The sequence below is a fragment of the Bombyx mandarina genome, chromosome 01 (genome assembly GCF_030267445.1).
Source record: "Bombyx mandarina strain Sakado chromosome 01, ASM3026744v2".
Classification (NCBI taxonomy): Eukaryota; Metazoa; Arthropoda; class Insecta; order Lepidoptera; family Bombycidae; genus Bombyx; species Bombyx mandarina.
In genome coordinates this window covers 763,760-777,768 of record NC_143208.1, presented here as the reverse complement: position 1 = coordinate 777,768, position 14,009 = coordinate 763,760, and the positions used below count along the sequence as shown (strand labels likewise).

The 14,009-nt window shown below is 37.5% G+C and overlaps 1 protein-coding gene across 1 annotated transcript in view; it reads left to right on the top strand.

Moving 5' to 3' along the window:
• Positions 1–2,969: 2,969 nt before the first annotated feature.
• The window catches only part of LOC114245661 (dipeptidase 1), a 181,437-nt gene continuing 170,397 nt past the window's right edge, over positions 2,970–14,009 (top strand). Inside the window, exon 1 of the mRNA XM_028177913.2 lies at positions 2,970–3,091. Coding sequence (XP_028033714.2) covers positions 3,013–3,091 — 79 coding nt within the window. The 5' untranslated portion in view covers positions 2,970–3,012. The remainder of the gene's footprint in view (positions 3,092–14,009) is intronic.

Here is a 14,009-nt window from a genome sequence, read left to right as displayed (position 1 = left end):
CGTTAGCAGAGAGCTAATTGAATTAATTTGCTCCTTGTATCTTGCTTCGTCCGCCTCCATCGATTACTTTTATTGTCACGAGTGCTCTTCGTGCAAACAGTAAAAATAAGATTACTTTTTGATAATGATACAGAATCGGTACAAATAAGAAACAATAATAAGATCGGTACCTCCGACTTCGATATGTTATCTCATCGTAGACGGTGATGTCCTTGGGCTCCTATGACGACATAATCCGAGCTTAGCCGTAATCTCTTCCGCTCAATTCTATTTTAGGCACAAGTGAGAGGTAACGTTATAGTGGTTTTAATTGTATATCATATGAGGCTTAAAGTGTAAGGTGTCGCATAGTCAGTCCAGGGGGTCGCCGGATCTTATCAGTGGGTCGCGTTTCCGATCCGGTGGTAGATTCCGCGAAGCACTGCTCTTGCTAAGGCCAGTGTTAGTAACGCCTCCGGTTTGAGCCCCGTGAGCTTACCTACACGCTAGGGTAACGCTGATATAGCCTCTCAAGGCTATCAGCATAGGTGTAAGAAGTCGTCGTGGCCTAAAGGATAAGACTTTCGGTGCATTCGTATCGAGCGATGCTTCGGTGTTAGTATCCCGCAGGTGGGTACCAATATTTCTAATGAAATACTTACTTCACAAATGTTCACGATTGTATTCCACGGTGAAGGAATAACATCGTGTAATAAAAATCAAACCCGCAAAATTATAATTATCGTAATTACTGGTGGTAGGACCTCTTGTGAGTCTGCACGGGTAGGTACTACCACTCTGCCTATTCCAGCCGTGAAGCAGTAATGCGTTTCGGTTTGAAGGGTGGGGAAGCCGTTGTAACTACCTATATACTTGAGACCTTATATCTCGAGGTGGGTGGCGCATTTACGTTGTAGATTTCTATGGGCTCCAGTAACCATTTAACGCCAGGCGGGCTGTGAGCTCGTCCACCCATCTAAGCTATAAAAATAAAAAATCAATATTTTCTTGTAATTTTGAACTTTAAATGGTTCTCCTGTAAAGTTGCAATAATGTTGCTTAAACCAAAGAGCCTTTCACCGATCGATATAAACTTTTATCTAAGGCGTTCGATAGGTTTTCTCGAGTCATACGACCATGGTTTTCTGAAGCTATCATTATTACTTGCACATCATCCTTCCGTACTTCCGTACCATTAATGTCTTCTATATGGTTTTTGCCAATTGCCTCCGCGATTAAACTTTCTGAATCCACAAAAAAAAATTGTAGCGTAACATTGTCTGTTGCTAATTTATCAGATGCAAGGACGCGGGGAGTCGCTCCAATTTGTCTCTTATAATGGCCATTAATCACTCACAAGACACGAATGTTGGATCTGTATCGGGGGAAAACGGAGAATAGGATATCCGGAGGCTGGTATCGGAGGTTCGGAACTTATATTGCGTACGTACCGTTACTATTAATAATGTAAATTTTACTCACAAACATGTGCAGTCGTGAATACTTACTTACGCACGTGCTTAAAGATGAATTATAAACATAGAAACTTAATCTACACGTTTTAATATCTAAAATTGTGAATCAAATAATCGTCAATATCAGTTAAGAAATAGTACGCTGAAAATATGAATTAAACTAAAGAACTACATGAAAAAATTTGTTAATTGAAATATTGTAGATTGAAAATAAAATTGCGACTGTACCTATCATCAACTAGCTTTACCCATGGCATTACTCTCGTTAATGTAGAAAAAAATATTCTCACGCTAATAGGACTTGTTTTTCTGGATTAAATACCTTTACCTTTCTCCTCAGTCCATTTTTGTACTCCTACCCTTTTCTCGTACGCAAAATTTTAGGATGATCGCTTAAGTAGTTTAAGCATTGAACTTAATGAACAAATTCACTTTGGCATTGGTTATATTAGTAGGGAACGCCAAAAGATATATAAGATTCAAATCGTACTTTTCAATTCCAGAACTCTGATAACAAGGAATAATTTAACTGAAAAATTTGTTTTCTATTGCAATTGAAATAAGCGGCTCGGCTTGCTTAACTTTAAACTAGATCATGAATTGCGTTGATGCTGGTGATCAAAATAATGTTAAGGTCAGAATTGTGTTGTCCCTAAAAAATCCGTATCGTCCATTTCTCGCTTGACATGTGTCGTTCAGTACAACGTATTAATATAAAACATCCAAAAAGAACATCAACGTACAACGTAACCAAAATAAAAACTTACAATTCCATTTTCGAAAACAAACGGTGGAACTCACAGCGCTCCTAGATAAAAACCACCAACATGTGTAGACCTGTTGATTTTTCGGCAAACGCTTCCTTTCTTGGCGACCGGACCACAGGGGGGCGGGGGGACGGTTCACCCACAGCTGGTAGTGCGTTACTTAAGGCACGTGCCGTGAGTTAACCTGCGCACAAGTTGGTGAATCAATCAACGTGGTTACTCTGCCCGAGCCCGGCAAACGCTCGAGGGCGCCATTTGCGCATGCGTCCGCGCTAGGGACGGCCCAGTCGATGTTTTTCCCGGGGACCCTTAATTGTGTTTTTATCGACGCGTTAAATGCCTTCACAGGTCCTTGTATTGTTATCCGCTTAATGTTTTAGGCAGCTTTTTTAATTAGGCCCGAACCGAATACGTTTGTGTTTTAAAATGTTAATTTTGTCGTGATTTCCAACAGTGGAAATCTTGACCGTCTTCTATATTGTATTCTTCGTGATAATGGCCTCGATAATAACCAAGAAACTCCAATAGCACCCAAACTTTAAGGTTGACTGATAGCTTTTGCGAGATAAATCTAAGTCACGTAATAACAAAACTGATAGGTAAAATGTTTAATAATCTGTAACAGTTCGATTTCAAGTTGTCGTTAATGATGGCAAGCAATCGATCACGTATCGGTCTTCCAATTAAAATAGAACACGCGCTTATCGATAAGTTCAGAATGTCGAGTTTATCGATATAACATCACTGGGGAGTCGACAAGAGTCCCGCGTAAACTGAAGCCTAGAGTCGAGATGGCCGGCAGTTCCCGCGCGCAACCGGTGTGCGAAACACGACACATGCCTCCTCCGCAACTAGTTCCGATCGAACAAGGTACGTAACATCGAACTATTTTCTAGATAACAAACTTTATTTTCGTGTATCGTAAAAGGAAAATTTTGCTTTTAGATTTTTAAGGTTCTCATTTACTTTGATTGATAATTAAATAATTAATACGAGTAAGTTAAAGATCGCGTAATAGCAGTAAAAGCAAGTAAAAATTCTAACTACGCTGTCTTCTACATGTTCGATATTTAATTATTGAGTATATTTATAGATGACCTGAACGGTTAAAAAGTATATTATAGATATTTTTTAAAGAATTTCGAACAGAACTAATTTAAAATTTAGTGACTCTAAAACAAAAATTATCATAAAGCAATTTTTTTTTTAATGTGTTCCTAAGAATAAATATGCGTATGTGAACAATCGTAATTTTCATAGGCACCACTAACCTGTTGACTTGTCTTCGTTACTTTACAACTTTTTTGTACTATATATTTATATACAGATTTTATATAATGTTTTCGCATATGATAATTATATGCCGACAGTACACAAAGTTTTGTGTTTCAAGTTAGGCGTCACTAATGTGATTTATTTACATTAACAAAATTTTAATCTGTCCTTCTTTCGAACGCAAGAATACTTCGCTTAACTTCAATACTGTAATATTACGTGGTTCGATGTTATATAGTTTAGATATTTTCGAAGCATCATCACGTGCTACAACACTCACTTATTAAATTGAAATTGATCATCTCATAAGCCACCTGTACAATATAATATAATTACTAAGTGTTATTTGCATGAAATATCACCACTCTATATTTTCCCATGGGAGCTTTTGAAAGAATTAGCCGCTTTTATTTATTTATTTTTATTAGCCTTGTAGGCAGACGAGCGTACGACTCACCTCATGGTTAGTAATTACCGTCGCCCCATGGAGCTCATTCCAAAGCTGGATGGTCCGTGGCAAAAAAGATCTCTGGACAAACAATGTGGATGAACGTAGTGACTTCAGTTTGAATAACCTCCACTCCAGTAGCATTAAAACTTTGACATCTTCTATTGGTTCTATCAAAGTTGGCAGTTGATGTATTGATGTGATAGGCTTTACGACTGCTTACTTAAGAGGGTCACCAGTTCGGATACCCGTTTAAACCAAATGAGTTATTATTCCACGTCCTGATCAATCCTCTCTCAGTCAAGGCAACCATAACACAAGTCACTATACTCGTCCAAGAGCTGGTCGTGACGCATAGCCCTTGAGATCGCTCGCTGAGTTTCTCGTCGGGTTATCTCAGCGAGTGGCAATTGCTATGGTAGTAGATGCACGCAAGAAGCAAGTGCCTTCTCAAGCTCCATGTCTCCTTCGAAGCCACTCGGACGGCTGTTAACAGTTTCCTTGTCTACTAGGTGAGCCCATACTCACCTACCCGATCCATTAACGTCGCTTTTAGGCACCACAAGCACCAGTCACCGTCTTCGTCGAACCTGTCGCTTGCGACAAAGGGCTCGACGAGCGAATTAACCCATAGACACAGCCCACTGAGTTTCTCGCCGGATCTTCTCAGTGGGTCGCGTTTCCGATCCGGTGGTAGATTCTGCGAAGCACTGCTCTTGCTAAGGTCAGTGTTAGCAACACTCCGGTTTGAGCCCCGTGAGCTCACCTACGCACTTTAAGGTGAAGCTGAAATAGCCTCTCAAGGCTATCAGCATAGGTAGGAAAAAAAATACTCCCCCACCTATCCTAGCCAAGCTGGAAAGGTAGGCATAGGAGGTAGCAATCCTTCCTTGCATCTTAAAATAAAATGTATACACGGGTGTCGTCGGTATTTAATCGTTTCTCAGTATTATTGTACCTTTGGAAATTCTGACCGCAAATGACATTAGATAAGGAAACGCTAGTTGTGAGGTCAAGTTTGATAATTATGTTATTGAACGGTCGCTTCTAACGAGCCGTGTATATAATGTTATAAGGTAGGGTGTACGTAATCTAGGTTATATGTAGTGTTATCGTATAGTATATAGTATTGAATAGTATTATTATCTTCGGTATCCGCGAGCCGTTGGCATAATTAGTTTCTATAATACGATTTCACCATCTTTCGAATACTTAAAGTTTCAGTAAAACCAATTGAAACGTAAAAGTTTATTTGAAATTAAACATAAAATTTAGAAATAATAAAAAAAACTAAATATATGGTGGCTAGTAAAATAAGTCGAATAAATCGAGGGAAAGAGACCGCGCAGCGCAGCCCGACAAGGTGGTTCGGCCAAATCCGCACCACACTAGAGATCCCATTCCACGACGCCCTTCATGCGGCCAATGATCGGAGGCGCTGGCGGGACATTACAAGGAACAAAATCCTGTCGACATATAATGGTCACGATCCTCAGCAGTGAGGAAACGACGCGAGGAGGAGTAAAATAAATTTTGTTTATTGCCTATATGGGTGGACGAACTCACAGCCCACCTGGTGTTAAGTGATTACCGGAGCCCATAGACATCTACAACGTAAATGCGCCACCTACCTTGAGATATGAGTTCTAAGGTCTCAAGTATAGTTACAACGGCACCCCACCCTTCAAACCGAAATGCATTATTGCTTCAAGGCAGAAATAGACAGGGCGGTGGTACCTACCCGTGCGAGCCCACAAGAGGTACCATCAGTAATTACCCAAATTATAATTATGCATTATAATTTTTATAACATGATGTTATTCCTTCACCGTGAAGGTCAATCGTGAACATTTGTAAAGTACCTACCTACGTATTTCATTAGAAAAATTGGTACTAGCCTGCGGGATTCGAATACCGTTGCATCGTTCGACACGAATGCACCGGATGTGTTATCCCTTTAGGCCACGACGACTTTTTAAAACGTTTTTTTTTTTCAAATGTCAACCAGTAATATCTTCCACGAAAACTTTGAAGTACCTATTCGAAAAGTCATTATTAATAATAATAAAAATATTATAATGACAGTAAAAAACGCGTCATTAATCCGTAAAAGTGGTTTTAATTATGTAATGTTTAAATAGTGTACTGATTCTTCAACTCAAAAATGAGGTCTTAATTTAAATGTTTTTGTTTAACGGTGTTGTTTAGCGGCATCATCTATATATTAATACGTGAAGCAAAAACTTTGTACCCCTTTTTACGAAAATTGGGCGGACGGAAAAGTATGAAATTTCCAATACTTATAGAGAACTAGAGGTCCCGCAGTAGTCGGAATTCGACTATAATTAATTGGAATTGTAAGTTTGTACACTATTATGATTGTATTTTATACTTCTATAATCACAAATTTCGCCATGACTACACTATAAAAAAGAATAACAAAAACAAACAATATTTAATCTATTCTCAATTTGACAACAGACGTCAAGAACAAAAGTTTGACAATAAATAATATGCATGCGTGTGTGCGTCAAATACATGGTATGTGGTGTGTGGAATATTTTCTGTATTGATTTAATGTATCTTTTATGCATAATTAAAAAAAATATTAGCATTGTGCACTTCTCTATATTCTCTATAAGTGTGGAAAATTTCATACTCCTCCGTCCGCGCAATTTTCATAAAAAGGGATACAAAGTTTTTGCTTCACGTATTAATACCTAGTCAGGTCATAAATTCTGTCACATGTTTAATGTAAAATAATTGAAACAAGTTTATTCATTATGTAACCATTCATATACCGAAATGAACTTAACAAAACATATTTTCTTATGACACTAAAGTTTATTCAAAATGACCTCCGTGATTTTGAATACAGGCCTTCAATCTGCGCGGCCAGCACAACTGCATTCGTTTTTACACCTTTCTCACAAAAATGTACCTCTGTTAAGCCCCAATAAGAAACTCCCAACCATACCATGAGCGAGGATGGAAAATGACCTCGTTGGACACGCGGAATACGGTTGCTCGCTTCTTCACTACTGTGTGCGTACACCTTATCATTTTGTTTGTTGTAGCTCTCTTCTACGGTAAAAATTTTTTCATCCGAAAAAAGAATTTCCCGATATTTTTTTCCCGCGTACCGCTTCAACAAAGCGCGGCATCTCTTCAGTCTCAGATCCATTAGACGAGCATTCAAACGATGTCCTGTTTTTCTTCGATATGCCCGAAGCTCTAAGTCTTCATTTAACACCCTTTTCACCGTGGTTCTGCTTAACCCCATCTGAAGGGCCAACAGTTTCTGCTTACGTTTGGGATTTCTTTGAATTCACGCCTTCACAGCTTTTATCACTGCTGGAGTCCTAACAGACCAAGGGCGACCACTTCTTGACCTGTCATCTACACTAGAGTCTTCATTGTATCGTTTGATAGTACGATAAACGAATCTTTTGGTTATATTCAAAATTTTCAGTATGTTAAAAATTTGAATTGGCGCGTAACCGCAACGATGCAACGCAATAACTGCAACACGGTCTTCTTTAAGCGTCCACTTCATATTTAAAAAATGAGTAAAATTCTAAAAGTATACATTTTTATTTTCATGAACAATTCGAAATTCGAATTCAATAAACTTTTTTGTGGCCAGCATTCTAAAAGAAAAGTTTTTACTGTGTGACAATACTTATGACCTGACTAGTTATATACATACAGAGCAGGAGTGCAGAATACTAATATTTTTTAAAAAATTAGACATTAATAATATATTAAATAAAAAAATACATTACACACACTATCATGTATTTGACACACACGCATATAATTATATACTCTTCGTTTATTGTCAAACTTTTGTTATTGCTTAAAGTCTGTGGTCAAATTGAGAATAGGTTAATATTGTTTATCTTTAATATTATTTGTCTATGGTGTGGTTTTGGAGAAATCTGTAACTACAACCATAATAATGTTCAAACTTATAATTTCAATTAATTATAGTCGAATTTCAACTACTCCGGGACCACTAGTAATATAATATAATAGAAACGCATGGTATCTGCGCGCTAGATATCCGAAAAATGGCCGAATTAATGCGTGTTAGATAACGAATCGCCCGACCACAATTAAATAACATATTTTTTTATAAGCATATAACGATATGGAGTACTTCAGAATGAATAAACTTAATTGCGTTTAAAAACTTAATCGCGTTTTCTGTTATATAATAAAAAAACAATGTTTAAAATTAATATTATAAATTAAAGAATTTTAATAAACTGTACAAAACTGACCTCTCTTTTTACTGAGTGACCGATTTTGATCCATGACACTGCATAACACTGAAGAAATATCCTTTTTAAAAAATAAAGCTTTTTCTTTACAAATATATAACTGATATTTATATATCCATCGTTCTGATTCTATCGACATTCGCCACGTAATCATTACACGCCGAAAAAAATATTTTCCACCTCTTAGCTAATGTTAAGTATAAGAACCAATTTTAGGCTTCATTTTGTTACTGTGCTGTTATTATCATTATCCATACTTGTTTATAAAATAGGGCAATACCGTCTTTACCATAAGGGCACACGGGGCCCGTGCCCAGGGCCCCCATTCTCAGGGGGCCCCGAAAGACCGACAATTTCTCTCACATGTTTATTCTCAAAACATTTTTGTCGGGCACATTACACTTTTTTCACAAATCAGTAATCAGAAGGTATTTACAAGGCATATACTATGACTATGATAGAAGATTTTGTTCAACAGAAATCCCGAAAGAAACCGTTATCGAAATCGTAACCAAAAAATCAGCAGCATTCTAATATCATTAATGACATATTATATCATACTGTATTTGATTACCTCTCAAACTCAGTAAAAAAATGTTATTATAATTCGCTTTTTTTACTTTCCAAAAGGGCCTCAAATTCTTGTGTGCCCAAGGGCCCCATCCTATTTTAAGACGTCCCTGAAATAGGGTAATAGGAAAGATGAAGAGACTGGTTATTTGCCAGGTCCAACATGCTATTTATTCCGTAAAAACGACATGCATTCTTGTTTTTAAGGGTAGGACAGTTAAATAGCTTAACTAGCGTTCCGCCCGCAGCCTCGCCCGCGTCGATTACATTTCGCATGATGTCACTCACGTTACTACGTCAATAGGCTCCCACTCGGCACGATGTGGTCGCGACGCTGCCCATCCATATCTAGTGCAACATACATACATTATTACGTTTAGCTTTAATTATATTTACGTCTAATAACAATCATTATATCTTTGTGTATTCAAAAGAAATGTGTGTTACTCTTACGTTTTTTATATCTGCCGTGTACAATTTTTAATACAAGACGTGTCCTTATTCTGTTTAATTTATCGTGAATCACTTCAAGACGGACACATACAAAGCGATACACTAAATAGTAATATTATAATTAAAAATTCATACATACGTTGGAATACGGAGTTACAGTCAATTTCGAATCAATATTGTATTTTTCCCTACCTTACATTATCTCTCTGAAATTTGTAAAATCGTGTATGTATATAAATATATATATGTATGTGCACTAAAGTGTCTATGCTCATCTGTATGAGATCACATCGTGGGCCCGACTCAGTTGAAACTTTGTACAGTTGTTGTTGACAGTAACGTGAAAGTTTCTATCAGAGTATAACAAGTACCGCGCAAGCTACTTCTCCTTCGTATTGTTTCGTGTATTGTGGCGGGATTTAAGGATTCTTTTTATTTTATTTCTACTGGTAATCCACATTAGTAGGTAGTTAGGTAGGATATCTTACCACCACCCTGCCTATTGCTGCCATGAAGCAGCAATGCGTTTGGTTTGAAGGGTGGGGCAGCCGTTGTAATTATACTGAGACCTTAGAACATATATCTCAAGGTGGGTGGTGGCATTTACTTTGTAGATGTCTATGAGCTCCGGTAACCACCTAACACAAGGTGGGCCGTGAGGCCATCCACCTATTAAAGCAATAAAAAAAATAGTACACCGGAACGAATATCCAACAAGCGCTAGCTGCTTCTCCTCCATTTTTATTTACCTTTTTTCAATTTAATATCGCGCAGAAATTGTAGGAAAGTTACATGCGGTTGTGATCCTCAGCAATGATGGAACTAAGAAGAGGAAGAAGATATTATACTGTATACTTGTACAATTCTGTTACGCTATATCACTGTGTACGTTTTTATAAAGTCACCAACAAATGACTTTCCCGCAATCCGTGTATTCTTCGTTCTGTTCGTCTAAAACTTATTTAGAGAAGTTCACAATGAATTTGGTTAGAGCGTCCACGTCTAGTTAGTTCACTTTGGAAACGCCGGATCAAAGTTCACGCGTTCAGCCGCAGCCAACTGATAAGTGGTACGAGCATAGCTTTTAACGCAATTTCGGTAGAACTGTTTAACGCTGTATAGATGAGGGTGTTGCAGAAAATAACGCAAAAAAAAAACACTCATCTTAGTTATTTATGGGAACACTTGACTGGTGGTAGGAACTCTTGTGAGTCCGCGCGGGTAGGTACCCCCCGTCTTCTGCCGTGAAGCTTTTTTTTATGCCTACCTAAGCTGGTAGCCTGGAGCGGCTATTCCAGCGTAACCGTAACTAGTAGGTGAGCTCACGGGGCTCAAACCTGACGACGATGCTAACACGAACCCTAGCAAGAGTCGTGCTTCGCAGAATCTACCACCGGATCGGAATCGCGACCCACTGAGAAGATCCGGCGAGAAACTCAGTGGGCTGTGTCTGAGAGTTAATTTACTCGTCGAGCCCTTCGTATCAAGCCATGGATTCGGTGAGGACGGTGACCGGTGCTCGTGGTACCTAAAAGCACCATTAATGGGGAATTTATAATTGATTTCCCAGCCATACATAAGTTACGTTTGAAATGGACAGTTTTATAAAACGGCAACTATTATTTAGACGGGCTGTTGAGTGTGACCATACTATCTATAATTATAGTATAGTTATACTATTTTTAGGGAATGAGTCTTATCATATTCTTTACATTCATAATTGTTCTGTACATGTCATTGTGTTTTGTCCTAAATTAATTTGAAGATTTTTTGTCTGATTATGTTGATTCCCGGATGATTGGATTCACATGGTCTGTCGATTTGACTAGGAGTATTTTTATTCTATATTTGACGCGACATTATCGAAATTGGAATAGTAGGGTCCGGATTTTTTTCATTTCTATCATTCCATAAACGCCGATATTTACGCGAAAATATTTTCTGTCTTCTAGAATATTCTTTAGATGTGTTCGTAATTCAATGCGAAGAAATTTTGGTCTTCACGTAATCGTCGCAAAATCACAGCATGGCTTTGAGCTTTCTAAGCTACTTTCTTACGGTAATCTGATGTTAATTAATTAATTAAAACGCACAGTGAGGCAACGGACTGAACCCCGTATCCTATATAATTAAAATTTTCGTTTTCAAAACAGATTCTGGTGCCCTAATTACTCCTCGTTCGAGTGGAGAGATTTAGATGACTTACCGCCCTTGGGAATGCGTTAATTTCAATTGCTTAGTAAATAAAAAGAACCAAATAAATATTCGCTAAAGACAAATACATTGAAAGACGTTGCGATGTTCTCAAGTATATATTGATAAAGGCAAAACACAACGGCCCTAATACAATATAAATTAATTACTGGCTGAGTTATATAGTCCGATCGTAGTTAAATGTTGTCTATAGTTGAATAGGAGCGGGAGCACAAGCCGCTATCTGCCACTGGGGACTCCTTTCAAACACCCTTTGAAGTGGGACATTACGTAGGAATCAGGAAGTACTGTGGAAAGAAAAACATTTCTGTATTTTTTTTTCTACTAGTAAAAGAAAACGAGTTATGGTTAAGGTCACGGCTCAGCGAAGCAACATCCTCACCACCTACTCACCATGAAACATGGGATTGAACTTTCAATTATATTCTATAATGACTATCCCACTCTTCAAAACAAAACACCTAATCACTTTACTATATGATTAAAATAATGAATCCACATGAGCAGATAACACTATGTATTCGTATTACGCGTATTCACCAGCTAATAAACAGTCCTAATGAAACAAATAGGTTTTTTTCTTTCATTGATTAGATGGGTGGACGAGCTCACAGCCCACCTTGTGTTAAATGGTTACCGGAGCCCATAGACATCTACAACATGCGCCACCCACCTTGAGATATAAGTTCTAAGGTCTCAAGTATAGTTACAACGGCTGCCTTACCCTTCAACCCGAAACGCATTACTGCTTTACGGCAGAAATAGGCGGGGTGGTGGTACCTACTCGCGCGGACTCATAAGTGGTCCTACCACCAGTAAAAACAATGTCCACATATCCAATACAATAGTTAGTTAAACAATGTCCACACGTCCAAATCGTGGTTGAGAGTTTGACTATTGGTTCTGTTATTGGCAGAAATAGGTTAGAACTGTCGTACAGATCCGACGAGATCCGGTTTTCTATTGAAATTCAACAAAAACTATATCTATTTCCCAAAAAGGAACTTTTCTCGAATCGAAAATTATTTATCTCTGTGAAAACTATGCACTCGACTGTGGGACGTTCTGGTGATTTGTAGAAAGTGGCAATTAGTAAGTTTCTGCTCCACGAGACGTGACTTCGAGTTTTCCAATACTGATACAGCTATAATAGATATCTATCCGTCTCGTTTTGGTAATAGTATTAGTGCGCGAAAACATTAAAAACTTTGCGAAAATAATGAAAGAATTTGTTATATTTGTTTAGAGCTTGTACCAGTAGACACCACTATTCTGTTTATATTCTATATCGGCGTAGGCTCGATCTTGAAGGATAGGTTATCTATTATACAAAGCAACTGCGACTGCCGGGCTATGTTTATTTACGTTGTGAAGTATATGTGTTCCAATAACCATATAACACAAGGTTAACCTTATTTGCACTAACCCATATAGAGCTTACATACACACATACATAAACAATCTTGTAGACAAGATAACATATAGAAAAAGCAAAAGTTAAACTTACTAACCATATTTCGAGTTGACTGACAGCATGATATTTCCTACTAAAAAGGCTACCATTACATATTTTTCTAAACGTTTCAATGCAGTCTACAAAAATATGTTCTGTTGATAGGACTTATACATACAAACTCAGCCGGGTAGTTAACAGTGTCTACTTGTTATAGCCCCAAAAAAAACTCGAGAACGGCTGGACCGAGTTGGCTAATTTTGGTCTTGAATGGAATATGAAGTCTAGAGAAGGTTTAAAAGGTAGATAAATATGAAAATTCTCGGAATTAAATAAAAATAACTATTTTATTTTCCCTTTGATGTGTCCGCCATCGGACATTTTATTTATCGATTGAGGTACTACGAAGTCTACCAGGTCAACTAGTTATTATTATATTTATTAATATTTAATATTTGACTTATCGAACACCCTATAGTTTTCTTTAAGGTGGAAAACATTTTTTACTTTCCCGGGACTTGGGATTATTTGAATACTGTTCGTCCTTTGTATTTCTGTACAAATTCCGCTCGTTTTAGCGTAAAAACTTCCCGAACCGGTCAAGTATAAAGCGGTAAATTTAAGCTTTTCGGGAGAACTTAATGGAAGCCCGGCTTGCTAATTGATGGTCGTAAAACGTTGGCTTGTATTCTGAACCCGATCGTTAGGTTGCTGAGCTAATAGAGCTTTGTAAAAAGATTGTCGAATAAAGGACAACGGGCAATCAGAAAACCGGTGACTAGGTTTGTGGACGGTTTGTTGATTCGGTTTGTCCCTGATAAATGATTGAATTTTGAAGTTCTGCTTGTAAATGAAGTTTTCTTTTTAGGTAAACCAGCTTGCCCTGTTTATTTGCAATGTATGTAGTACTTAAATGGAGTGGACATAAATGCCTTCTTTTAGATATCGCAACTATAATTGGCTGTAGTAATTAAATACTAAATTAATAATATTAAAATAATATTAATAATATTAAATAATAGATGATTAGAATAATAATTTAATAACTAAAATATATTATTAAAAGGAGTCCCTTTAGGCAAGGTTCCG